General features: G+C 29.4%; 8 protein-coding genes across 15 annotated transcripts; 4 read left to right on the forward strand and 4 right to left on the reverse strand.

Annotated features, from left to right (window-relative positions):
- The first annotated feature begins 27 nt into the window (after positions 1 to 27).
- Positions 28 to 1,235, forward strand: Nd-b8 (NADH dehydrogenase (ubiquinone) B8 subunit). Its single transcript, XM_074254314.1, has 3 exons — positions 28 to 182; positions 335 to 441; positions 1,032 to 1,235. The coding sequence occupies exons 1-3, from the start codon at positions 100 to 102 to the stop codon at positions 1,121 to 1,123; spliced, it is 282 nt and encodes a 93-aa protein (XP_074110415.1). The 5' UTR covers positions 28 to 99; the 3' UTR covers positions 1,124 to 1,235.
- On the reverse strand, positions 1,224 to 4,214 carry LOC141534754 (pseudouridine-5'-phosphatase). Of its 2 annotated transcripts, none has more exons than XM_074254310.1 (4): positions 4,011 to 4,214; positions 3,477 to 3,695; positions 1,892 to 2,130; positions 1,224 to 1,650 (listed from the first exon to the last, which is right to left on the reverse strand). In XM_074254310.1, the coding sequence occupies exons 1-4, from the start codon at positions 4,066 to 4,068 to the stop codon at positions 1,468 to 1,470; spliced, it is 699 nt and encodes a 232-aa protein (XP_074110411.1). In that variant the 5' UTR covers positions 4,069 to 4,214; the 3' UTR covers positions 1,224 to 1,467. The 2 variants fall into 2 exon arrangements, with proteins under 2 accessions (XP_074110411.1, XP_074110410.1); XM_074254309.1 differs by lacking the exon at positions 3,477 to 3,695 and adding an exon at positions 3,209 to 3,427 and having other exon boundaries at positions 4,011 to 4,209.
- A 349-nt stretch (positions 4,215 to 4,563) lies between these two features.
- Ragc-d (Ras-related GTP binding C/D) lies at positions 4,564 to 6,798 on the forward strand. Its single transcript, XM_074254308.1, has 5 exons — positions 4,564 to 4,743; positions 4,963 to 5,126; positions 5,310 to 5,853; positions 5,942 to 6,084; positions 6,180 to 6,798. The coding sequence occupies exons 1-5, from the start codon at positions 4,732 to 4,734 to the stop codon at positions 6,646 to 6,648; spliced, it is 1,332 nt and encodes a 443-aa protein (XP_074110409.1). The 5' UTR covers positions 4,564 to 4,731; the 3' UTR covers positions 6,649 to 6,798.
- Positions 6,799 to 7,180: 382 nt separating this feature from the next.
- On the reverse strand, positions 7,181 to 11,761 carry Grip128 (gamma-tubulin complex component 5). The gene is made up of 7 exons (XM_074254298.1): positions 11,575 to 11,761; positions 10,981 to 11,457; positions 9,010 to 10,914; positions 8,441 to 8,759; positions 8,091 to 8,371; positions 7,832 to 7,991; positions 7,181 to 7,700 (listed from the first exon to the last, which is right to left on the reverse strand). The coding sequence occupies exons 1-7, from the start codon at positions 11,644 to 11,646 to the stop codon at positions 7,648 to 7,650; spliced, it is 3,267 nt and encodes a 1,088-aa protein (XP_074110399.1). The 5' UTR covers positions 11,647 to 11,761; the 3' UTR covers positions 7,181 to 7,647.
- Positions 11,762 to 11,879: 118 nt separating this feature from the next.
- Positions 11,880 to 14,020, forward strand: LOC141534756 (FUN14 domain-containing protein 2). The gene is made up of 4 exons (XM_074254312.1): positions 11,880 to 11,970; positions 12,109 to 12,391; positions 12,628 to 12,823; positions 13,391 to 14,020. The coding sequence occupies exons 2-4, from the start codon at positions 12,222 to 12,224 to the stop codon at positions 13,586 to 13,588; spliced, it is 564 nt and encodes a 187-aa protein (XP_074110413.1). The 5' UTR covers positions 11,880 to 11,970; positions 12,109 to 12,221; the 3' UTR covers positions 13,589 to 14,020.
- Ints9 (integrator complex subunit 9) lies at positions 13,820 to 17,264 on the reverse strand. Of its 3 annotated transcripts, none has more exons than XM_074254306.1 (6): positions 17,246 to 17,264; positions 16,866 to 16,979; positions 15,732 to 16,376; positions 14,762 to 15,640; positions 14,267 to 14,683; positions 13,820 to 14,167 (listed from the first exon to the last, which is right to left on the reverse strand). In XM_074254306.1, the coding sequence occupies exons 2-6, from the start codon at positions 16,872 to 16,874 to the stop codon at positions 14,048 to 14,050; spliced, it is 2,070 nt and encodes a 689-aa protein (XP_074110407.1). In that variant the 5' UTR covers positions 16,875 to 16,979; positions 17,246 to 17,264; the 3' UTR covers positions 13,820 to 14,047. The 3 variants fall into 3 exon arrangements, with proteins under 3 accessions (XP_074110407.1, XP_074110408.1, XP_074110406.1); XM_074254307.1 differs by having other exon boundaries at positions 13,820 to 14,164; positions 17,117 to 17,255; XM_074254305.1 differs by having other exon boundaries at positions 17,117 to 17,255.
- On the forward strand, positions 17,024 to 18,466 carry LOC141534755 (metallo-beta-lactamase domain-containing protein 1-like). Its single transcript, XM_074254311.1, has 3 exons — positions 17,024 to 17,393; positions 17,473 to 17,643; positions 17,981 to 18,466. Exons 1-3 carry the CDS (start codon positions 17,237 to 17,239, stop codon positions 18,331 to 18,333), a joined length of 681 nt encoding a protein of 226 aa, XP_074110412.1. The 5' UTR covers positions 17,024 to 17,236; the 3' UTR covers positions 18,334 to 18,466.
- On the reverse strand, positions 18,155 to 23,981 carry Nhe3 (Na[+]/H[+] hydrogen exchanger 3). 5 transcript variants are annotated; one of them, XM_074254302.1, is made up of 11 exons: positions 23,294 to 23,980; positions 22,984 to 23,222; positions 22,805 to 22,882; positions 22,634 to 22,710; positions 22,355 to 22,564; positions 21,441 to 22,160; positions 21,292 to 21,361; positions 20,964 to 21,038; positions 20,503 to 20,766; positions 20,308 to 20,427; positions 18,155 to 18,295 (listed from the first exon to the last, which is right to left on the reverse strand). In XM_074254302.1, the coding sequence occupies exons 1-11, from the start codon at positions 23,535 to 23,537 to the stop codon at positions 18,287 to 18,289; spliced, it is 2,106 nt and encodes a 701-aa protein (XP_074110403.1). In that variant the 5' UTR covers positions 23,538 to 23,980; the 3' UTR covers positions 18,155 to 18,286. The 5 variants fall into 5 exon arrangements, with proteins under 5 accessions (XP_074110403.1, XP_074110402.1, XP_074110401.1 ...); XM_074254301.1 differs by lacking the exon at positions 18,155 to 18,295 and adding an exon at positions 18,348 to 18,713 and having other exon boundaries at positions 20,503 to 20,751; XM_074254300.1 differs by lacking the exon at positions 18,155 to 18,295 and adding an exon at positions 18,348 to 18,713 and having other exon boundaries at positions 23,294 to 23,979.
- Between the last annotated feature and the right edge of the window lie 28 nt (positions 23,982 to 24,009).

Below are 24,009 nucleotides of genomic sequence, written 5' to 3' on the forward strand. Positions count from 1 at the left end.
TTCAAAATTTAGGTGACATTTGTAAAAATCTAAAATTGTTTTGATCTATTAAACTGAGGGAAAGAGACAGAAGACAGAAGAGCGAGAAAGAAAAGCAAAATGGCAGCTGTGAAATTTGGCTCGCACTTGAAAGAATTAAGATTTTTGTTATGTCAAACGTCTAAATCCAGTCAAGGTGTCAGGTAAATAATTTAACGAAAATTATTAATTATTTAATTACTATTTTTCATTTAATTCCAAGTGTTTTAGCGCTAAATGAAAAAAAAAATTTAGGTTATGTTTTTAATGTTTTTTTAAAATTTAATTATTGACAATATTTATTAAATAATTTTAGGGAGTTCATAGAAAAAGAGTACGTGCCCTTGAAATTGAGTAATCCAAAATTTCCAGTTCTAATTAGAGAATGCTCAGCAATAGAACCTCGATTGTATGCACGATATGGTAAATAATGTTCTATCTATTTTTACAAGTTAAAGATTTATTTACTTTTAATGGTTTTATTTTAAAAAAGAAAATTATTACGCTAAAAGAAGGCATTTTTTAATTTTTTAAAATTTATAACAAATTATTAAATAATTTAATTACGTAAAAAATTCCACATTTAAAAATTTCAAAAAATTTTTTTTTTCCAAGATTAATTTGTTATAAAAATTTCAAACACTTGCTAATTTAATTATCATAAAAAATTTTATGTATTGATATGTACATTCAATTTATTAGACACCATATTTTACATATTTATTTTAATTGACAAAGATAAAATATTTCTAGCGAATTTTTTAATCATTAATTTCACCTGTAATTTAATTTTACAATTTTTGAAACTAATATATAAATATCTCATTTATTTGTTTCACAATTCACATCTTGATAAAAATTTTTTTAATTTTTTTAAAACCTTTATTACATATTTTTCAATTATACAATTCACTTTGTCTAATTCGTTTCATTTTTTTTTATTATTCCTGAGTCTATTATTTCAAAATAAAAATAAAAAAATATAACACTAAATATTTTTGATTAATTTTCAGAATTTGGCAAAGAAGCTTCTGTATCTCTAAGAAATTTAAAACCAGAAGAAATTCTTCAGAAACTAAAACAACTAGCCTCTGCAAAACCTTAAAAAAATATTAAAAAATGTTAAATCACGTGTACATTATAAATAGGTATTTTAGTTATTACATTATTAATTAATATAATTAAAAATAATAAACTAGCTTCAATTAAATAATTAATAGTATGCATTAATTTATTATTATAATACACATTATATTTTTTAACGTAGATAATACTATTTATCAAAATAATATTTCTTTTATTTATTTACTTATTAGACTTTAATAGAACTTTAGTTTTTATTTTTTCTTGCGGATTATTTGACACGCACAATTAATAAATAACGTGCATATATTGACCAACGCGAAGGAATCAATACATAAATTATTATCATTTAGATTTGCCTTGTAATTATTCTTGAGAGAACGGGGGCAATCCAAATAGTTCTGGTTTGAATTCTTCCAGGCTATTAAGCACCATAGTAGCTTTTTTAGTAAGTTCTTTTGGTAGATTTGAATCTGGTACCATGACGACTTGCATACCGGCACTCACCGCCGCTTCTACTCCATTCGGTGCGTCTTCAAAGACGAGACACTGAAATAATAATTAGTTTTTTATTATATGAACTTTAAATAGTTAAGTTGATTGCTTTAAGTCGCCGTAAGCTTTTTTTCAACTAAAGAAAATAAATAAGATAAAGATAATAAATAATAATTAAAAATGATAACATTGTAAAAACATCAGTATTAAATATATGATCTATATCTAATCTATAAATGAAAGCTACGAGGTTAGAGCAAGCAACCTTGAATATTTTTTTCAGTTAAATCAATACCTGAGACGGCTCAACGGGATTTGAGTCAGAGAATCGACTCGCGGCAACTAAAAATATATCCGGCGCGGGTTTTCCGTGTTTAACATCCGGATCCGAGCCTCCTAGCACTCGATGATGGAAAAGTTCAAAAAAGGGTTTCAGCTTTCTAGTCTTCAGCTCGTAGCTCTTTTCACTGGAGCTAGTTGCCAGGGCAATCGGAATATTGTGCTTAACTAAATGTCGTAATAGTCGCTCAGCTCCTTGATTAAGAAAAAAATAAAATATGTTAACAATTATTTCGAATTTTAAGGGCCAATTTTTTAATCCAAGATAAATATATCTATTAGGGTGTGCCAAAATTTAACCTTAAGAAATTAATAAAGTTTTTCACTATTTTCTTACTCACAAACAAATTTAAGAACGTAAAATAACAAAAATTAAAATTTTTTAAATTATAACATTATAAACCAAAAGTGTAAAAATTTTTTACACTTGTATTTCCTGACAAATTTTGAGCGTAAAGAATTTATTTGATTTTTAAAGAATTTTTTAACAGCAGCTTGAGCATTTCCGTTGAAATTTCAAAATTTGACCGGAAGTATCCAAACAAAGCTCTTGTAAAAAATTCTATGAAAATCAAATAAATCCCTTACGCTTAAAATATGTCAGGAAATGCCCAAAAACAACTCCTGTTAAAAGCAGAACTCAAAATTCCAATTTTAAAAAGTCCATCACGGTAGTTACTTTTTGGCACACCCTAATATCTATATATTTGATATTTATTTTATTTATAAATATACTGGCAATAATAATAATGTTTTTTTTTTTTTCTGGATTAAAAAATTGGACCTAAATTATGAAGAAAAAAAAAAAAAGATAATTTAAAAACAATTAATTAAAACAATAAACCAACTAATCATTCATAGCGTGCAAATACACACGTTGATGTGAATGACAAATGATAAAACGTATGACGTGAAGACAGCAGATTCAAAAAGTGGTACATGACATTTCCAATTTGATAAATTTGTTGCTCTCATTACATTAATTAATTAACAAATAATTGATTTATGGTCTTGGTTAAAGTAAATATGTAATCGATAAAACCATTCAAGCATTAAATATCAAATAAAATATGAATGAAAAAAATCAAAATTAGCCAACTAGGACATTAATACCAAGGATGAATCAGCTAACTGCTGTAAAATATATATATTATGTAATTATATGAATCAACAACCTGGCGTTAGTGAAGGTATATAAAAATAAGTATGAACAAAAAATATCAACAGCAATTACAATCGATCGTAAAGTGAAGAAAAAAAAATAATAAAACACCTGGCATAACTCTAACATCAACGAATAATTTCTCCTGCAATTGGTGATACTTAAGTTGAACCTCTTCGAAACTCAAGGGTAGTTTGAAATAATCGATAATAAGGTTTATTCCTACAGCCTCAGGACGTCCAAGAACTTGGAATACCACTTCACCTTCGTAACTGTTCCCGAATTTTGATACTATTTTATTGTATATTGTCTTGTACACGCTTTCAGAATCTGCATGAGAAAAAAAGGTAAAATTAGATTTTTAAAAATAAATTCATACCTGGCATCAGTTGACTGTCAGGAAACAGTATGTCGTAGTAAGGTGTAACTTGGTCCATCAATTCTTCAGGTGTTATCGGAAGCTCCAGTTGCTCGACTACTCTTTTGGCAGCTTCATTGAAGTGAAATCCCATTATTGAAGCTTTTAGCTCCCATGAGAAATTGTTACCGTATTTATTTAATACTTTGTTGTACGCTTCCGAGTACCGATACTCTGTATCTATTTTTTTCATTGAAATTATAATTTATTTAATTAATTAAAACACTAGACAATAACAGTTTGGTTAGAGATTGTTAGAGAGGTTTTAAGCGTCACTTATATGTCAAGTTCAAAGTCATTATCAGTAAGCATGTAATCAACTAATCAAAAAAAATTGTTATTAATTAATTATTGTGAAAATTTACATTTTAATTTTACAATTAAAATTACTAGTTATATAATTTTATTATGCTTAAAAAAAAAAAAAAAAAAAAAAAAATTTTAATCATAGAAAAAATTTATTTAAAGAAAAATAATAGTAAAAAATTTTCCTACCAATTAGCAGTCCATCCATGTCAAACAAACAATGAGTTACATTTTTGTAATTAGCCATTTTTTATAAAAAAAAACCGCTGTGTTGGTTCTCTGATGTTTTATTTTAAAAATCTGAAATTTGTAGCTGAATTTAAATTAATTTAAATGATTGGTAGCATGAGCACATAACACCCGGGATATTGAAAAAGAACTTCAGTGTGTCGTCAGCTGACAATGAGACCACCTAGGCCAACCTCCCTCCACTCGGCACTTGGTTTCCACCACGTCGGCTGTTACCTCCACCTCCACCTTTGGGGTTCTTCCCATTCATCTCTTTTATTTATTTGTCATCTCTCTCTGCGTCACGAGGGTGCGCGCGCTGTAAAAGAGAGAGATGAAATAACTTTATACGTCATGAGGGGCGAAATTATTTTATTCCAATAAGTGCAAGTATATTTATACTAATAATAAAGTATATATATATATATATATATATATATATATATATATATATATATATATATATATATATATATATGTTTGTGTATATATAATATATAAAGTATAAGTGCAGTAAAAGTAAAACGACTAATTTAATTTATCTGGTAATATGTGACTAATGTGTCAGTGCAAAAGATACGATGGAATAAATTTAATTTGATTTTATTTTCATGTGATCTAATAACATATTTATAAACATTACTAATTTGTTTATATTTTTTTGAGTTTGTCTGGTTTAAATATGTCTAATCTGGTAAGTTATTAAGATAATAAAATATTACAATAATATTTGTACCCATCAGTTTTGACATTTAGATTATTTGTATGCTGTTTGTTGATGGCGAGTTTTTAATCTTTTTCATGATATTAGCAAATAGTTATTTATAATTTTTTACTTTTTTGTGATTAATCATCATAAGTGTTGAGATTAAATTTTATTTATTGTTTACTAAATTCTGTTGTTATTTTTTAGGATGACGATGATCAGTATCAGGGAGGTTATGACGTCGGGTCATTCCCTCAAGATTTTGGCTACACACCGTTTGTTGACGGTGATGAGACCACGGAAGATTCCGCTACCAATTTATTGTTAGCTGGCGAACAAAAACCTCGTATTTTATTGATGGGTCTTAGAAGGTAAAACAAAAATAATAATAATAAAACTGAAGTTGACAGATATTAAAAATTTTTTTCAATTTCTGAATGTGGAATTTTTTATCAAAATTTTTTCACAATAATTTAATTGTAATAAAAATTCACAAATGTCTGTTAATTTCAATATAAAAAAATAAAATAACTATTTTTATTTAAAAATTTTAGGAGTGGAAAATCATCAATTCAAAAAGTAGTCTTTCATAAAATGTCACCAAACGAGACCCTATTTCTCGAGAGTACAAACAAAATAATAAAAGACGACATAAGCAACTCGAGCTTTGTACAATTTCAAATCTGGGATTTTCCTGGTCAAATAGACTTCTTTGACCCGACTTTCGACAGCGACATGATTTTCGGGGGCTGTGGAGCTCTTGTTTTCGTAATCGATGCCCAAGATGATTACATGGAAGCGTTGAACAAACTTCATTTGACAGTGACAAAAGCTTACAAAGTCAATCAGGCAATAAAATTTGAAGTTTTTATTCACAAGGTCGATGGGCTGTCGGACGACTATAAAATGGAAACGCAAAGAGACATCCATACTCGAGCTAACGATGATTTATTAGACTCTAATTATGATCAAATTCATTTGAGCTTTCATTTGACCTCCATTTATGATCACAGTATTTTTGAAGCCTTCAGTAAAGTTGTACAGAAGCTTATTCCTCAACTACCGACACTGGAGAATCTTTTGAATATTTTAATATCGGTAATTATTCATTTGTAATCAGTTCATCAATTAACTAATAATTATAATACTATTAAATAACAAACAATAATACTAATAATTATTACAGAACTCAGGAATAGAGAAGGCTTTTTTGTTCGACGTCGTTTCAAAAATTTACATCGCTACAGACAGTTCTCCAGTAGACATGCAAAGTTATGAACTCTGTTGTGATATGATTGATGTTGTTATTGATGTGTCTTGTATATACGGGTAAACAAAAATAATTTAATCTAATTGAATTTATAAACAAGAAAGAATTTATTTAAGGAATTGATAATTTTTTTTTTTTTTTTTTTTTTTTAAAGTCTTAGGGAAGATTTAGATGCAGCGGCATTCGACAATCAAAGCTCAAGTTTGATAAAACTTAACAATGGAACAATACTCTATTTACGTGAAGTCAATAAATTCCTTGCACTAGTTTGCATTCTTCGAGAGGACAATTTTGACAGACAAGGAGTGATAGATTACAACTTTCTGTGCTTTAGAAAAGCTATTCAACAAGTGTTTGAATTACGCAATAAAACGTCAAATACTCATGACCACTCACCATCATCGCCGTCATCAGTACCACCAGCACCACCACTACCTCCTGCAGAATTTTCCTCGTTGTCACCTACTAGTAACAACGAACCCGCGGTTGGAAATACCACGACGACACCACCAATCAGTGCTTTATCGCTGGCTTCTAACACAAATGCTGCAGCTGCTTCCATCAATCAGCCTGCGGTGGGAAATATTAACCAGAACGGATCTATTGCCATCGCACAGAATTAGTTTATTTTTTTTTTTTTTTTTTTTTGTTATTATATGTTGTACTTTTATTTTATTTTTTGATGATTTTTTTTTGCAATAATTTCGTTATTTTTTAGTTCAAAGGAATTTATAGTTTTGTATATGAAGTACACTGAGAGAAAATATTTATTTTGAAAAAAATTAACTATTTTGTAATAATAAATTAATTTGTTTAAAATTTTAAATAATTTTATTTTTTTAGCTGAAGAAATAAACATTTTTTTCACAGTAATTTTTTTATTAAAAAAAAAATTTATTTAAAATTTTACACAAATTAATTTCTTATTACAAAATTACTAATTAAAAAAAAATTTTTTTTCTTTCAATGTAGTTAGAACTAAAGGAGTTCAAATGAAAAAATTTTTTAGTTCAATGCATTTTTTTCTGTTTTAACTAAAAAATTTTATTCTCATGAACTCTTTTAGTTCTACCTCAACTGTATGTTGATAATTTTTGCCTGCTGTAATTACGCATTTTTAAATAATTATAATATGAAAATAAATAAATATGTATATATATTTATAATTATTTAAGATTTATTCCAAGACAAAATTAAATAATTATTTTATTAACAGTCATAATTTTCATTACTCACTTTGAGGATAAATACAATTCAAAAAATTTTAGTGGATGGAAAACCAGAGGGTGGATAACTTTGATGAGCGACTTCCGCCAGTAAGCCTTTAATTAACGGCTGAATATCAACGCACGAAGTTTGGTTCACAGTGTTGCTGCTAATACTAGTGATAATACCGCTCTTGTCTATAAATTAAATGAAGGATTTTTTTTTAAGAAAGAAGTGGATAGGAACTAAGGGATAAGGATTTTTCTTATAATTTACAAAATCTGTACAAATAAACTTTATACAAATGAAACTAAATGATAAAGTAAGTCGATCGATAATGATGTGCAAACTTAAGAATAATATGTACTAATTAATGATTAATGATTAATGATGTAAAAAGTCGTATGTCGGTGGTATTAATTGCTGTATTGTGGTATACTGCAATTAAAAGCAGTTGTTAAGCTGGCCACTGTAAAAAAAAATTGACATTTGTATAAATAAGAGGATCCTTTTAAAATTATCATCCTAAGAATAAATTACCTTAAACATATATAAATTATAAAAATTTTATCAAATTCAAAATAATTAATAAATACTCACAATAATCGGCTTCTTTGTGCTGTACCGCATTGTGGAGCGCCAATGCTAAATAAGTATGGAACTTTATGTATTTTTTCTCCATCACATCCAACTCTTGGGGCATCAAGTGCTTAACACCTCGCTTCCAACGATCACGTATGTGAGCACACATTTCCAGCAACTTAATAATTATTTTTAATACGGTTTAATTCCAGATGAATGAGTAACAATAATAATTATTGATGTGAAAAAAAAAATTGTAATTATTAATTAAGCTTACATTATTTATTGTCGTCATGATATCAGCAAATTGTGGAGTTTGTAAACAATGCTCATGAGCTTTATCAAGATAATCATTGTGAATCTGAATGATAGTATCAAGATCTTTGGCTTGTGCCAACGAGTTCTCCAAAACGAGGCTTAAACTCTGAAGAACTTGACCTGAAAGATAAGTGTGAATAGATCCGATCGCGTGTAGCAGCCAAAATCGTAAGCATTCTAATCTTCTGGCATTGAAATGGAAGAAGAAATCTTTCATGTCTTCAGAACTTCCCTCAAGATCTACAAAGATAAAATAATTTAAATAATTGATCGACTCGATATTTAAAAAAAAAAAATAATAATAGTTACCTGAAAATAACAAATTATTTAGGGTCCATAAAGCCCATTTTAACTTCAATTGAAACCTAAATATTTCATTGTATTTGACTAACACCGGCTCAGCCAGGACCATATTTATCGGCCAATCAACAGAATAATCAAGTGTTGTATTTTCGATAGCTTGAATAACTTGTCGCGTAGTGTTACCTCCATCTGAGGGTACTATTGTAATCGACCAACGATTTTGCGAACTTGAGTCTCTCCATTCATCCGACAGAACTTGCTCCAAAATATTTGTCAAGTCCCCGTAAGGATTTATACGATACATCGCCAAGTTACGGGTCTCAATCTGCGGAAAAACAATAAAAATAATTAAGTAAATCATGATTCTAAATAATAATACAGAAATTAGCAGATTTTTGACAATTTTTTAATTTTTTTTAACAAATCAATTTTCATAAAAAAATTTTTTTAATTCGCATTTAAAAATTTTTTTTTACTCATAATTTATTGATAATAATTTAATTATAAAAAAAATTTTTTTAATTGTAAAAAATCATTTTTAAATAGCATATCTTTAACATAAAAATAAAAATTACTTCTTGGAACATAAGTTGATAAAACTTCCTCATAACATGGCCTCGCTCCATCATATAAATAGACCGCATTAATTTTAAATGTCTCTCAAGCTTATACTCATCGATAAGAATATTTTTTACCAATTTAGAAGCACACGAGTAACGACGGTCCAAAATCGTGTCCAAGGTTTTTTCTAAAGCTTTGCGAAATGGGAGGATAAATTCCGACATGCCTTCTAATTTATCAAAGATATTTATCACTCCCCACTGTTTCCGTACTTCTGAATTTTTTTTTCTAAAATCAACAGTATCCACACTAGCAGCCGCTGGAAAATTTACAAAACTCGGTGTGGGTGTCGTCAGAGAGGGCAAATAATTTTGGAAGACTTTCATGAGAAACGGATTATTTATTTGCCGAATTTGCTGTCGAATATTTTCTTCAAGGTTTATCAAGCACGCAGCGTCCAATCCATTTTCCAAATTATCCGTATCTGTTTCTTTTGCTAATACTTTTGACAAATCACTGACATTTGTACTTCTATCAATTTCATAATTTACATTAGCTGCATCTAGTTGATCACTATGACTATGATCAATCTCACTGGAATCATTTCCGTACTTACTCAACTCCATAATAACATAAGAGATAAATTCTTCACTCAAAGGAATTCTTGTGGAGTCATAAATCTCAGCATTCATTTTCCACATGTCTGAAATTCTATTCAACGTAACAAGCAGATCAATATTTCTTCCCATTTCTTCTATTTTCCTCAACAATTTTTTAGTAATCGGATCAATTATCAACCCATCTTTTTCTATTGGCCTTATAGCGAACGATGCCATTTTAATCCTATCTCCGTCTTCAGAACTAGTGCTCTCAAAATTGTTACTAAAATTTTTTTTAAACACCAAAAATTCATCACGAAAATCCTCCAGTCTTCCTTCTGTCAACCATGTGTCAATAATATTTAAATAAATTTTCAAACTCGACAAGTAGAGACTAGCACAGAGATTAGTGCGACTACGACTGGATGAATTTTCAACTTGACGATACAAATTCAAAAGCAACCGGTAGCTTTTTTCCCAATTTGTCTGACTCTTCAACAGCTCATCAGTCAATACCGACCGATGAATATCACTGAGCATACTTAATTGCCCGATAATAGGCTCCAGGTCTTTAGACAGAGTCAGGAAAGTCGTGGGATTAGATTTACGCTGCATTGATTTTTTCTCCAGATCAATAATATCTTCCTTTAATCTATTGAAATACTGCATTACAGATGTGCTGTAATTTTCATAAGTAACTGGAAATAAGGATTGAATGCTGCTTGTATTGACATCAGTATTCTCGAGCAAATAATTAAGCTTCTCTACCATAGAAAAATATTCAACAAAGCTACCAAACGCGCTTTGAAAGGCCTTGGAAGTCAGACTCGGTATGGAAATATTTTTATTGACACTCAATCCGTCTAGGGTTTTTTCGTAGACTACTCCAATGTTGTCATAGTCTCCCGAAGAAGTGACTGCTTGGTGGGTAAGCATCCAGAGTACTTCTCGACAAGCTTGGTACTCTGAAATTAAGGAAGTTCCTGATTTACCAGCTTCACTTGACGGACGATGGCTCTCGTAAATTTCACAGAAATGCGCATGAGGAAAAACACTGAGTACTTGGACATTTTGATTATTTTTTTCGCTCCACCAAGTGTTTTCAACATTGAGCTCCAGCCACTTCTGAGATTCGACGATCCTTGTAAATTTTTCTAGAGACCTTGACTTCGCTTGGGACTTAAGAGACAATTCAGCGGGACAATTAGAGTCAGACTTTTTTTTTAAAGTACTCTGAGACGAACCCGCTGTTAGAGTTTGCTTGGAAGAATTTTTTACATTTGATTCTGCGTCTTCTTCCGACCACACTGATAATTCATCCTAAAAGTAAAATAATTGTAGTAAACGTTGGTTAATAAATAAATAAATAAATAAATAAATTTATACACTATCTTGAGCGTCTTTGAAGTCACTAAAGAATTCTTGTTGGCCTTCTCTGAGATACTCCTCCCAGTTTATTTCATCTGTTCTGCTGTCATTCAGGTCGACTGTTCTACTGTCAAAGTTGTCATCGCTCTCGTCATCGCTGCCGAGATCCAGTGCGTCGATACTGTCATCGCCGGTGGAAATAACCGACTTGCTTGTCTCATTGGACAGCTCAATCAGTAAAGACAGCAATGTCCACTGTAGATCATGCTGCGGATGCTGATCGAAGTTGAATGCTGATGAAGTCAACAGAGAGTCTACTAAACTCGTAAATCTTTCAGCAACTTTGTAATTACCGTGAACGATAAATTTTTCTTTTAGGTCATTCACTGATCTTCTGACAATATGACTGTTTATTGGTAAGTAATTGTGGTTTTTAATATTTGACAGCACGTATTTTTCACATAATTTAAAGTGACGTGCTGTTTGCCCTTTTTCCTAAAAAAATTATGACAGATGAAATTATAAAAAAATTTCTAATATCTGTCAACTTCAGTGTCATAAAAAAATTTACATGAACCCAACCTCCAAACATAAACAAATTTTTAAACTCACCTCAAAACCAGTCAAAGAATTAATAAGTAATTTTAGATCTTTATAAATATCATTTGTAATATATGTCCCCATGATGACATATTATATTTAATAATTTTCATTAAAATTTTAATAGAACGTACATTTAATTATTTTCTTCATAATAAAAAACAGTAAATATTTTTTTCTTTCATTTTTAGTTTTTCACTGTTTAAATGATTGGAACACCGTCAGCGGCAAAAATTAAAATGTTCAAATGGCGGTTAAATTTCAATCTAAATTCACGAGAGAAAACAAAAAAAGTGACGTGACTGTAGACTTTTTATGAATCTAAGCTACGCAACAGAAAGTTCGCTTAGTTATTCTGCTCTTGTGATTGGCGATGGTGAATCATTTGCTAAATTCGTAGTGATCAGTGTAAGATTGTCATTAATTATCAATTATTATTATTAATACTGACTTAATACTAGATTTATTTGCTTGTGTGCATGCTTAATTTTAAATTAATTAATTAAATATAAAACTAATTAATTTTAATTTAAAATTTTTTTTTAGTCTGCGTTCTGATCAAGACGCAATAAATTACTGTCAATTCTTAGAATAAATACTTGGTGTATTTAGACAGTTGTTATTATTGAAAATTAATAAATTCGAGTGAGCAACAAACAATGGGGTTACCAACGAAAAAAAAAAACCGAGAAAATTTAAGCAACGAGTTAAGGGAGGCTGCTTCCTCCTCGTCTTCAGACGATACCAAGAATTATCTTGACAAAATTTTTGGAGATATTTCAAAAACTTCGGCTACTAAGCAGATTGTTATTGGTACTACATCGGGATGGTAAGTTGATATTTTATTTATTAATTATTGTCTTCTAATAATTTTGCAATTTGTATATATACATTGATATTAAATATTACAATGTAGGCTAAATATAATGATGACTACTCCGAAATTGCGATTTTAAGCGTATTGATTTTTTTTTTTTAATATTTTTGTGTTATATATGTGTAAATTTTGTATTTTTAACTTTTTTAAATTTATATAATACAATGATGATTAATACAATATAATAGGATGACGGGTTTCCTGGCAATGAAAGTTGGTAAAATCGCAGCATTCTCTGTTGGCGGAGGTATCATTATTCTTCAGATAGCTGCTAACCAAGGATACATAAAAGTTAATTGGGATAAAATTCAGAAGAAGGCAGAAAAAGTATCTGATACTCTTGAGGAAAAAATAACAGGCGAAGGACCCAAATTTTTAGACAAGGTATTTAATTTTTTATTTTTATTTATGACACTCAATTTTTTATTTATGACACTTAATTTTAATTTTTTTATCTGATGAACTAGAATGTTTAAAAATAAATCAACTTATCAAAAAATACTAATTATATTTACAGGTAGGCCAATGGTGTCGTCAAAATACGTATGTAACAACAAGTTTCATTGGTGGTTTTTTAATTGGTTTAGCGATGTAATCAAACGCGTAAAGTGGTCTTCAAAAAAAAAAAAATTTAGTTAGAAAAGATAAATAATTATTAAACTTGCCATTACATTCATTAATTTGCATTTGAGACTCTTATTAATATTAATAATAGTACTAAAATTATTTTTCATTGTTTTTCTTTTGAATGTTACGTTAATTCAATAAAAAAATATCCAACTGTATTCCAGTGACATAAATTATATACTTTCATAATTAATATTTAAATGATATTTAAAAAAATGCTATTGTATGAAGAACTATAAAGACAAAATAAAAATTTTGATAGAATTTTTAATAAACAAAATTAAATAGGATTGAATAATATTTTTATCGGAGTGTGTATTACAGGTAGAAAGATTTGTGGATAAGAAATTGGATAAAGCTGAAGACTATTTAAAATCAAAGAAGGCGCAGGGCCATCGCTGGTATGAAAAATTCCTCGGGACCGACAACGCCAACGGAGTGTTCAAACCCAACGAGATGCATTTCTTTGCCGTTTCTTTCGTTGCCGGTGTCCTAATTGGAAGCGCAACCGCTAGTAATTAAACTATTAACAAATACTAACAATAACCTGAGTTATGAAAGAATGAAAGGAGAGACGATAAATGAAACATTTAAAGTAACCCAACTAATCCGCGCACACATCACACTTACTACACGTGTGATTTCTCCGACCCATTAAAACTGTAATAATTGCATAAACATTCACACATACAATCCAAATGTTGTTAACTTTTTTTTTTTTTTTAAGTATTTACAATAGTGTGATCATTTAGAAAATTATTTTTTTTATTAATTTATATTTAGTATACAATACTCTAATTATTTATTTATTACATACCTGTAAGTTGTATTATTGGATGTACGTGTGTGTGTGTATGTGTTTTGAAGAAAACTCATTAAGTTATATACACACTTGGTGTATCATGATGGAATAAATAAAAAAAAAAAAAAAAAAAAAAAAACCGAAAATAATAATACCATTAATTTTTTTTTTCTTGTTACTTAGAAGTGTTTTAAACATTGCATCACTATTAACCGTAATTTTTTTCGTAAACTCTGATTTCCGTTGCAAAATATGTGAGTTGAATTTTCAGATATGTGAACCAGTGTATCTTCATCCTGCTGCAATTAAAAATAAATATTAAAAAAAAATTTTTTTTTTAATATTTTTTTAGTTCTAATTTAATTAAAAAAAAAAAAATCAAAAATTTTTTAACTTACTAAATGTATACTCGTAGAAGTAGGAGTATTATTTGTAACTTTAAACCCATGGATACCCTCTTGATGAAATTTATGTAATAATTCTTGAATATCAATATTACCATACTCGTGTCTCAGATCTTTTTCTTTAAAATTCTCTCCGTCTTTATTATCTTTAGTGTCAACTGACGACGAAGCGTCTTGGATTTTTCTTTTACCTCTTCCAATTAATTGTTGCTGGGGCTCGATACTTTTTATCGTATACACATTGTCTTTTATCTCGAGTTCTCCCGTGATCGAGGCCAAGCTCAATCCAGGGCGAATTTGACTCGGAATAATACTACTAGCTAATTTAGGTTCAATAAAAATCCTACTCTTGCTTCTTTTCAGGGGCAGTTTGGTCACTTCGCCTCTTCTGAAAGTAATAAGTGGTTTTTCCTGCAAAAAAAAAAAATGATAATTAAAATGATGGACTCCACTTGTAAAAAATTAAATATTAAAAAAAAAAAAAATTACCGGAGCTACTGGTTCAATGATAAGATCAAGCCGATGAGGTGCAGTGTAAGGAGGCTGAGTGTAGCACTCAGGTATCACAAGATTATCCGGCTTCAAATCCCGAATAAGTTTGTTGGCTTGCGTGAAATTAAGCGAAGTATCAATTGGACAGTGCACGGCTTTCATCGCAAGCGGCTGATACGGAGCTAGAGCTTCTAAATACGGAAAGTCTGGCTCTGTGAAGATAATCGTGTGCTGAGGATTGTTGCCCCAGAGCTGAACAAAGTGAACCGCGTCACCGAAACGCAAGCTGGGGTGTCCACAAAAGACCACACAAGGTTGTCGGTACTCTGTGCTAAATCCTCCCTGCCAAATCGAGGTGAAGTGCTTCAACCTTGCATTCTTCACCAAAAATCCGTGTGGGAACGGTTCTTCAGGCAAATAAACCTTGTTCTGTTTATTCGTCGACAGCCATTCAGCTAGAATATTCGAGTATGCTAACGAAGACTCCGCGACAGGTGATACGAAGAACAGCGGAATCTGCGTCAACCCTATTTTGTCTAAGTGCGTGCTCAGGCACTCGAACAAGTCATAAACTACTCCTGAAGGGTAGCAAGGTATCAGAACACATCCGCTGCTTCGGAGAGTCATCGCTACCGCCATGCACAACTCCCCGAGCATCGTGTCAGGATTCGCAGTTGGAGTCTGAGTTAGTCCCGTTAAAATCAGAACGTCAGAATGTTTTAGAGTTGTTTGCTCCATTGGTCGCGGGTGAGTTGTCAATGTTGATGATCCGCTTACGTAAGCTACTTTCTCATGCTCGCAAGAAATTAGCCAATTGCTGCTGCCTAAACAGTAGCCGGAACTTATTGGGGTTACTGTCAGAGCTCCGTATATGTCCTGAAAAAAAAAAAAAAAAAATAAATAAATAAAATGACAAAGCGTCGTCAAGCTAGCAGTTGCAAAATCAATTTTTGATCAAGTAACTTACTAATTTTTGATCGTATCCCACCAACTGGATATTAGACAGCGCCGAATTAACAGCATTCATCGAGTACAATTGCTTCCAAGATTTAGGCTTGACAGCGTCTGCTAAAGGAGAAGGCAAAATATGAAGCATCTCCTTCCAGTACTTGGCCAAAGTAGTTCTAGGAGTCTGCTCAATGTACTGGACCAACTCCTCCATAAAGAATCTCCCGATCTGGAGCGTTGGCTCTGTCGCATACACAATTCCCTTGAACCCTGTAGCTTCAGTGATGAACGGCAAGGCCATCATACACGTGTAGTTTGACACCAGTATCACGTCGATCTCTGAAAAGTCTATTATTTTCTCAAGCGGAGGCGAAAATTCAGGTATCGAGTCTACGAATACTCGACCACAGCATTCCTTTAATTCGCCTTCGATTTTCCACTCCTGACTGTGGTACTGCTGATAAGGGTTCTGGCTGTGGTAATGATTGTGATGGGTGTCTCGCGGAAGCCAGTTTGGCAACGCATTGAATTTTCCACTTGGTACCATCGGGATTGGCATGAAGTTTAATATTGACTGCATGTTCAAACTGCAGTCCAACATTATAGTTATGCCTTTGAATGTCAGCACCAAACATGGCTTTGTTGGTTCACTTGATAAACAATACTGGAATTTTTTATTAAAATTTATTTGTTTAGTTATTTATTTATTTATTTATTATTCAACATACTCCTATCAGCAATATACATCAATAGAGAGTATTTAAATTAAATAAAATTAATTGAAGAGAGAAATTAATTAGTCTTAATTTTTCATATAAATCCGCTTTAATATTTCAATAAATTGATTATATAATTTTCAAAAATTTAATTTTATGAATATTTAAATTGTGTTTAAAATAATTAAGTCTGTCTTGTTAAAACATCATAGTTATAAAACTGATGTGATTTATAAATTTAATAATTAAAATTTTTAAATCATTGTTTTAAAAAGGCTAATTTTTGAATTTTGAGTAAAAATAAAATTATTATTGCCAGTATATTTATATATTTGTAAAATATATAAATATATTTTAGCATTGAATAAAATTTTATTCTGGATTGAAAAACTAACCCCAAATTAAAATTATAAAAAAAAAAAATTCTTTGTACTCACCAATTTCATTTTTAATTGTTATTTAATCCATTTTTCTCCTTAAAAAAATTAGTGAAATGTTTTTAGGTTAAATCCAAGCGAATTTATTTTCACAATAAATTCTTGAGAATAAATCTAAAAAAAAAAAGTAATTATTTATAATTATTATTCGTCTTTTTGTTCGATTAATTTCAATAAGTCAATAATATAATTTTTTTTCTAAACATCCAAGCAGTTTGTAAATAAAATAAATGTAAGGTAGCTTAACCTACATATTTATGCTGAGTTTGTGTACGTAAACAAACCGGTTGGGCGTCACGTATGAATATATAGCAATATTTCATGAAAATTTTCAATTTAGATTGATTTATAGAGTAATAATTTTATTAAAAATGATGTACCAAGTGATAGTGTTGTTTAACGGCTATTCAAAACAATTGGAAGACGGCAAATCAGAAGCTAATTGCTCGTGTACCTTGATAAAAGGTCAAGAGATAAATATTATTGTTGACACTATGACTGCGTGGGACCGTGATAAAATTTTGACAGGTAGTTTTATAAAAAAAAATAATTCCAAGTCATACATCGTTATTAATTATAATTAAAAATTTTTTTATTTTATTTTTAGCGCTAAGAAGTCATAATGTTAAACCTGAAGAAATAAATTATGTTGTCTGTACTCATAGTCATGCTGATCATATCGGTAATAACAATTTATTTACACACGCTCAGCAACATATTGTAGGTTACTGTATTCATAGAGAAAATTTATTTGATGAATTACAATTGAGTACCAAAGGTAAAAAAATTTATTTTAAATTAAAATTTTTTTTTCTTTTATTAAATCAAAATAAAAAAATATTTTTTAAAAATTGCAATTAAAGTTTTTCAAATTTTTTACAAATGAAATTTTTTTTGCAATAATTTTTTCAATTAAAAAAATTATAAAAGATATCGGCTGAATTAATTTTCATTCTAATTATTCATTAAATATTAAGAAAATTTTTTAAATAATCATAATAATGATTTTTTAATTATTATTTTTTTTATTTAAAAATTTCGTTTTAATATTATTGTTTTATATAATAATAATGATAATAAATACAAATTAATTAACATTTTTTTAATTTATTTAGGTGAATATCAACTCAATGAAGATTTAAAAATAATTGCAACACCTGGTCATACTTCTGAAGACATAACACTCTTGATAAAAAATTGTAGAATAATAAATACTGATGTAAATGATGTTGATGGATATCAGGCTTTGCAGACTCATTGTGTAGCTATCGTCGGTGATTTATTTGAAAAAGAAGCAGACATAACTGATCCAGAAATATGGAAATCGGTAGGAACAAAAGAACTGGAGAAAACCCAAGCTAAAAATCGCCTGATGATTATTAAGTCCGCTGATTACATAGTACCTGGGCATGGACCTATGTTTAAAGTAACTGAAGACATGATAAGACAATTAGAATCACAAATGTAATTAAAATAACTTACTACCTTTGCAATACAATATTTTATTTATAATCAAACAAATTAAATAATTATAATTATTAAAAAAGAAATTGGGTCGGCGTAGCATTTACCTGCAATGCTTTTCTTTTTTTTTTTTTTTTTCATCGTAATAATAATAATATAATACTGATTGTGATTACTTATTGTAGTTATATCGTATTCCCATATAATATCATAAAAATAATTATTATAAATGTACATTAAAGTTTGTAGTGCAGGATAATTATATTGCGAGAGAAGAAAATATAAATATTTCATTTGAACTATTTTAAACTGATGTCAAGTGCGCTATTTAAATTAGATGTTGGAGTACGGCAGTGTATGATGGCTAGGTACTGCACCAATTGACTGTAAATAAAAAAAAAAAAAAAAAAAAAAAAAAAAACAAAACAAACAAACAAAAAAATGAATAAAAAAATTAAAAATCATTTTTAAATGTTTTAATTGTAGGTAACTAATCATTTAAAAGCTAATCATTAATATCATAAAAATTTAATCATCAAAAGTTTTACCATACACCAGAAATTGTAAGTACATGCAATAATAATTATTTTTATTAGTTATTAATTATTAATAATTGGTAATTAGTAATTGTTAATAAATAAAATCTAATAGATAGATAATTAATTACCATGGAATTGTTGCATTAAAAATTTTTAAATACAATTTTAAAAAATATATCAGTACTATTAATGAACAATGAAATTACAATCGTTTAAAAATTATTTTCATTTGATTGGCATTTAAGGATTTTTAAATATATTTTATTTAAATATTTAAAGCACGCACACACATACAATGAATAAAATCTATGGCGCTCATGGACACAGCAAATTTTTATTTTATATATTTATATAAATTAATATATTAAATCCACATATTTTTACACTATTTATCATTTTTATTTTTATAATAAATATATTATTGTCGTCAAAAAAAAAAAAAAAAAAAAAAAAAAAAATTATAAATATTTTATTAATACTCATATCGCAGAAAGTACTTTCAGCCGCTGTTAATGTTTCATTATTAAATTATATTATTATAATCGTTTTATATATTTGTCTATATAAATAATTGAGGTAATACAACTGTCACAATTTCCTACTTGCAGTGCGGAGTAATTCAACGCACGGTTATTGATTTTTCATTAATAATAATAAGTTAATACAATAAAAGTGTATGCGTGTTAATAAACTGAATAAATTCTATGTAATGTAATATATATTTGATGTCGCGTCAGAGAGCTGAGTAATAATTAATCAACGTTTTTATTAATTCACAATAATTTTTTTTTATACACGCATACACTACAATAGAATCAAGGATTTTTTTTTTATATTGTCGCGGTAATTTTTTTCTGTAAAAATATCTTTTTTAAAAATGTTAAATTGTCAAAATAATTGTAAAAAAAAAAAATTATTTTATAAATAATAAACAATACTTAATTTTTCTATTGTTTTGTCAAAAAAAAAACATACATCTATTTTTTATATAAGGTAAAAGACCCAGTTATTGACACTTGTAATTTTCTTTTAATTAATGAAAACAAATCAACTTTAATAAATTAATAACTATAATTTTTTAATTATAAATTTTAAGATAATTAATTTTTTGAGAACATTTTATTTTTTTAATTAGAATAAAATTACAAGTGTCAATAACTGGACCTTTTACCTTAATTCTTCACGATATTTAAAGAAAAATATTTTGTCGTTTGAAATGAATGAAATTTTTGAATAAAATTATATAAGTATCAATTAATTTATAATAATAATAAATAGCAACAATAACAATGGTATATCTATCTTCTGTGCAAATTAAGGATAACATAAGGTTCATCAGTTGTTGTAGTTGTAGTTGAGTTAGAAAATTCAGAATTGTTATTTGGCTGGTAGCAGGGGTTAACAGTGTAATTTAAATTATTTGACTGGTGAAAACTTACCGGTTCAAGACTCCCGGTATTCCAGTCACCTGCCCCCCCTCCTACCTGATCGCGCTGATGCGAATGTGCAAGACATAAATCTGAATCTGAATCAACTCTTCTCACGTTATTTAATTCCTCCTAAAAAATTTTATTTATTATTAAGTTTCAGCTTTTAAAATCATTAAACTAGTTGAATTAAAAAAAAAAAAAAACCTGAGATAATTGCTGAGCTGTGGTAAGAAGTCTAGCGAGAGGTGTACAGCAAACCGGCAAAGTCTCCAGCAGAGTTGGCCGTGAATGTGTGAGAAGCGGTTTCATGTAGCGGGTATCAAAGTCACCCCAAACCCTCGCTAGGAAAGCCTTTTCATTTGGCGGAGACCACGAGGAGGAAGATGCCTTGTGTCCTGATAAATTCGGGCCACTTCCACCCGTACTACCTGCATCTCCCTGTGAGCAATTATCCTGCATCGAATTGTACTGCAATGAATAAATAATTTAACAAACCGCTATTAACTACCGCAAACTCTAGGCACCCAAATAAAATTATTACATTCAATTACTTTACACTAATCCAGCGTTTTAAATAATAATTTATAATAATAATAATAATTGTAGCTCAAAAGCTGTGAAATAATAAAATTATATGTGGGTGTGAAAATGAAAATAAAACCTACCGGAGGACTTTGGCCTCGATGTAGCTGCAGATTTCCACCGCAAGCGTATCCACATGCACTGTCGACGGTACTAGTCTATTTAAACAATATTTTATATATTTTTTTTTTTTATTTAAACATTTACTTCTATGTTAGGTGTTGTTCCGCCGGTAGATTAGTAAAAATAATAAATTTCTTGTTATTATTAATAAAAAAAAAAAATAATCAAAATTTGATGATGATGGTGTTAATGCAAAACGTATTTAAAATAAGCGCATAGTAATTTAATTTTCTAATAATTTATAGCAATTAATGACAAGCGAATCCAATATATAATAAAAATACTTACATGTCTAACTTGACCATGAGTGGCGGATGTTGATGAAGTAAGTCCTTCTATTTCTTCGTCTACACCGATTCTGTGTTAACAATAAAAATTGTTATTTTAATTTAATTAGAGAAGATAGATATTTATAAATGTTAAGACTAGATTCTTACGGAATTTTAAACCAACTAAGGAATTGTGTGGTCATACCACCTTGAAGTATAACAGTAAGAATAACAATAAGACTTGTAGTTGTTAACATTGATTGTCGTGCATCGGAAACAGTATTTCTTATTGCTAAGGCAAAGCTCATGGCCCCTCTTAGACCCGAGCAGAAGAGCATGTGTTGAAAATTCATCGAAATTTTGGGCTTGCGTGCTAAGTTGAGAATAAATGCCAGGGGGTAAATATTTGCTGCACGGCCTATCAGCGCGCAAATGAATCCCACGACGATGAACCCTGGCTCGAAGCGATGTTTCGGGAACGTAAACATTGACACCCCGATGTAGCTAAATATGAAGTTCTCGGCGAGGAAAGTTAGCAACTCAAACAGCTGTTTCGTGCGCTGTCGCGACTCTATGCTCAGGTTGTTGTAGGTATAGTGAGCTTGGCAGATACCACAGAAAAGCACCGCCACGATACCGGTTAAATCAGCGGCTTCGGCGATTAAAAATGTGCTGTATGACATTAAAACGAATAAGGCTGACTCCAGCAGCGGAAAATCACGTACCCGCGTGAATTTCGTCAGTAGCGCAGTGACACAACCCATTGTTGCGCCAATCAATAATGATAATCCGAATATGCGAAGAAAATCACTCAGTGCTTGGAAGAACGCTAGGGTTTCAAAGCCACCAGTTCCTGTTTGATACCTCGCTCCATAATTTTGAATTGACCTGTAATAATATTTTTTTTTTTTGTTTAATTTGCTATGATATTGAATTTAATAGACTGAACAATTTTTTAGATTTTTATAACAATTAAATTATAATGAAAAAAATTTTATCAAAAAATTTCACATGTAGAAATTAAAAAAAATATATTTTTTGTAATAAGTGCGATGATTAATTGCTGATGTATTATTACTCACCCACTTAATACTATAGCAACCGCATCATTCAGAACACTCTCACCAAAAACTAAAGCATACAAATTAACATCAACATGAAGATCATTAAAAATTGATATTATTGTCAATGGGTCTGTCGGTGATATCAACGCTCCGAAATACAGCGTATCGAGAAATCCAAATGACTCGGATATATTCGGTACTAGTTTGAAAAATCCATACATTAACAATCTGCAATAAATTATTTAATAAGTAAAATTTTAATTAGTAGATTATTATAAATAAATATTATTTATTTACCCAATAACTACTGATGAAATGGTAGTACCTATAAGAGCAAACATCAGAATGGCACCGAGATTACGGAAAAAATATTTCTGAAAAAAAAAAAAAAAAATAATATTTGAATTAGATTACTGATTACTTGGAATTAAGAATAACAAACTGATAATAAATATAAATGTTACGTACTCGTTTCAAACTATAACCAGCGTGAAATATTATCGGAGGTAATATGATATTAAAAAATACCTCTGGATCAAATGTAGCCTAAGCGAAGCACCAGATAAGTAATACAAATAATAAATGAAATAAATAAATAATTTGTATTGTATAGATTAATAAAAAATTAAAATGCATTAATAATTTACCATATAGTAAATTTCATCTTCTTCTCTATAAATTTCTCCTCTAAAAGAGTAAGAAAAAGTTTTATCCTTAATATTACCGCCTCCTTTGTCTTCAGGAAAACGGAGCCACAAGGAGTCTGGTGGTACTGACTGGTTGTATCTGTTGTGTTCGGTATCTGTCACAACTGGCATATGATGAATCGTATTTTTTCCATCGGTTGTCTTTAATGCGTATCGGATAATCGCTCCAACAATTAGACCTATAATTCATCAATAAATAAGTAAAATTAATAATCAATAAAGTTAAGTTTTAAAAACTAAAAATAGTCACCATAAATTACAGCAAGACCCGTTTCATGAAGAAATCTCAATCTGCGATGTTTAAATGTCCAAATAGTCAGAACGGTGAGTGTAAGTAAAAATGTGTAAATCAGCAGATTGATACTGTCAAGACGATGTAAAAACTGTGCTTTAGCATCCAGTTCAATATCTGTGGATGCTCCATTGCAAATTTTGTTGATCAGTGCAATTGAAGCGATCAGCCAGAAAACAATGAAATTATTTGAAACTGTCATCGTATGCGATCACTTATGACAGCGCAATTACAAAAATAATAATAATAACAATAACAATTAAATAAAAAATATTATAAGAAAAAATCAAATAGATTCACTTTTATAAATAGTAATTGTAGTGTTTCTGTACTTGCTCCAGCACATATTGAATTTATTATTATAATTACATAAATTTATAATAAAATTTATCGGAGATTATTTCACTAGTCGATTATACGACGTACAAGATAACAGAAGTGACCTTCTCTGATTATTTTAAATTCGCTTTAGAAACTGTTTAATTTTTTATTAACACAACACTGCATGAAATAATTATTTATTTTTAAATTTATATTTTATTTAAATTAATTATATTAAAATTAAATATATCCATTATTGCGCAAATCTAATCGTCACAACAGCTGAAGAGGTTAAATTGCTGACAAGACTAAATCAACTTAAACTTCTATATACTCAAGTGTGTATATTCTAT

This window comes from Cotesia typhae, unplaced genomic scaffold (genome assembly GCF_013202065.1).
Source record: "Cotesia typhae breed Kobodo isofemale line unplaced genomic scaffold, CoteBio_Ctyphae scaffold_13, whole genome shotgun sequence".
Lineage (NCBI taxonomy): Eukaryota > Metazoa > Arthropoda > Insecta > Hymenoptera > Braconidae > Cotesia > Cotesia typhae.

Bases quoted from the DNA above. Each gene is read 5' to 3' on its own strand.
- Nd-b8 (XM_074254314.1), top strand. From the start codon at position 100: ATGGCAGCTGTGAAATTTGGCTCGCACTTGAAAGAATTAAGATTTTTG. The intron at 183-334 runs GTAAATAATTTA...AAATAATTTTAG, and splicing joins AAATCCAGTCAAGGTGTCAG to GGAGTTCATAGAAAAAGAGT. The intron at 442-1,031 runs GTAAATAATGTT...ATTAATTTTCAG, and splicing joins TCGATTGTATGCACGATATG to AATTTGGCAAAGAAGCTTCT.
- LOC141534754 (XM_074254310.1), bottom strand. From the start codon at position 4,068: ATGGCTAATTACAAAAATGTAACTCATTGTTTGTTTGACATGGATGGA. The intron at 3,696-4,010 runs GTAGGAAAATTT...TGAAAAAAATAG, and splicing joins CATGGATGGACTGCTAATTG to ATACAGAGTATCGGTACTCG. The intron at 2,131-3,476 runs GTATGAATTTAT...TTCTTAATCAAG, and splicing joins TGACAGTCAACTGATGCCAG to GAGCTGAGCGACTATTACGA.
- Ragc-d (XM_074254308.1), top strand. The intron at 5,127-5,309 runs GTAAAACAAAAA...TAAAAATTTTAG, and splicing joins TTATTGATGGGTCTTAGAAG to GAGTGGAAAATCATCAATTC. The intron at 5,854-5,941 runs GTAATTATTCAT...TAATTATTACAG, and splicing joins TTTTGAATATTTTAATATCG to AACTCAGGAATAGAGAAGGC.
- Grip128 (XM_074254298.1), bottom strand. From the start codon at position 11,646: ATGGGGACATATATTACAAATGATATTTATAAAGATCTAAAATTACTT. The intron at 10,915-10,980 runs GTATAAATTTAT...TTTTACTTTTAG, and splicing joins TCAAAGACGCTCAAGATAGT to GATGAATTATCAGTGTGGTC. The intron at 7,701-7,831 runs GTGAGTATTTAT...TTTTTTTTACAG, and splicing joins GCACAAAGAAGCCGATTATT to TGGCCAGCTTAACAACTGCT.
- LOC141534756 (XM_074254312.1), top strand. From the start codon at position 12,222: ATGGGGTTACCAACGAAAAAAAAAAACCGAGAAAATTTAAGCAACGAG. The intron at 12,392-12,627 runs GTAAGTTGATAT...ACAATATAATAG, and splicing joins ATTGGTACTACATCGGGATG to GATGACGGGTTTCCTGGCAA. The intron at 12,824-13,390 runs GTATTTAATTTT...TGTGTATTACAG, and splicing joins GACCCAAATTTTTAGACAAG to GTAGAAAGATTTGTGGATAA.
- Ints9 (XM_074254306.1), bottom strand. The intron at 14,684-14,761 runs GTAATTTTTTTT...TTTTTTTTGCAG, and splicing joins TCATTGAACCAGTAGCTCCG to GAAAAACCACTTATTACTTT. The intron at 14,168-14,266 runs GTAAGTTAAAAA...TTTTAATTGCAG, and splicing joins CTTCTACGAGTATACATTTA to CAGGATGAAGATACACTGGT.
- LOC141534755 (XM_074254311.1), top strand. From the start codon at position 17,237: ATGATGTACCAAGTGATAGTGTTGTTTAACGGCTATTCAAAACAATTG. The intron at 17,394-17,472 runs GTAGTTTTATAA...TTTTATTTTTAG, and splicing joins CCGTGATAAAATTTTGACAG to CGCTAAGAAGTCATAATGTT. The intron at 17,644-17,980 runs GTAAAAAAATTT...TAATTTATTTAG, and splicing joins ATTACAATTGAGTACCAAAG to GTGAATATCAACTCAATGAA.
- Nhe3 (XM_074254299.1), bottom strand. From the start codon at position 23,537: ATGACAGTTTCAAATAATTTCATTGTTTTCTGGCTGATCGCTTCAATT. The intron at 22,565-22,633 runs GTAAATAAATAA...AATTTATTGCAG, and splicing joins ATTTCATCAGTAGTTATTGG to ATTGTTAATGTATGGATTTT. The intron at 20,428-20,502 runs GTTTTTTTTTTT...AAAATTTTTTAG, and splicing joins CAGCTCAGCAATTATCTCAG to GAGGAATTAAATAACGTGAG.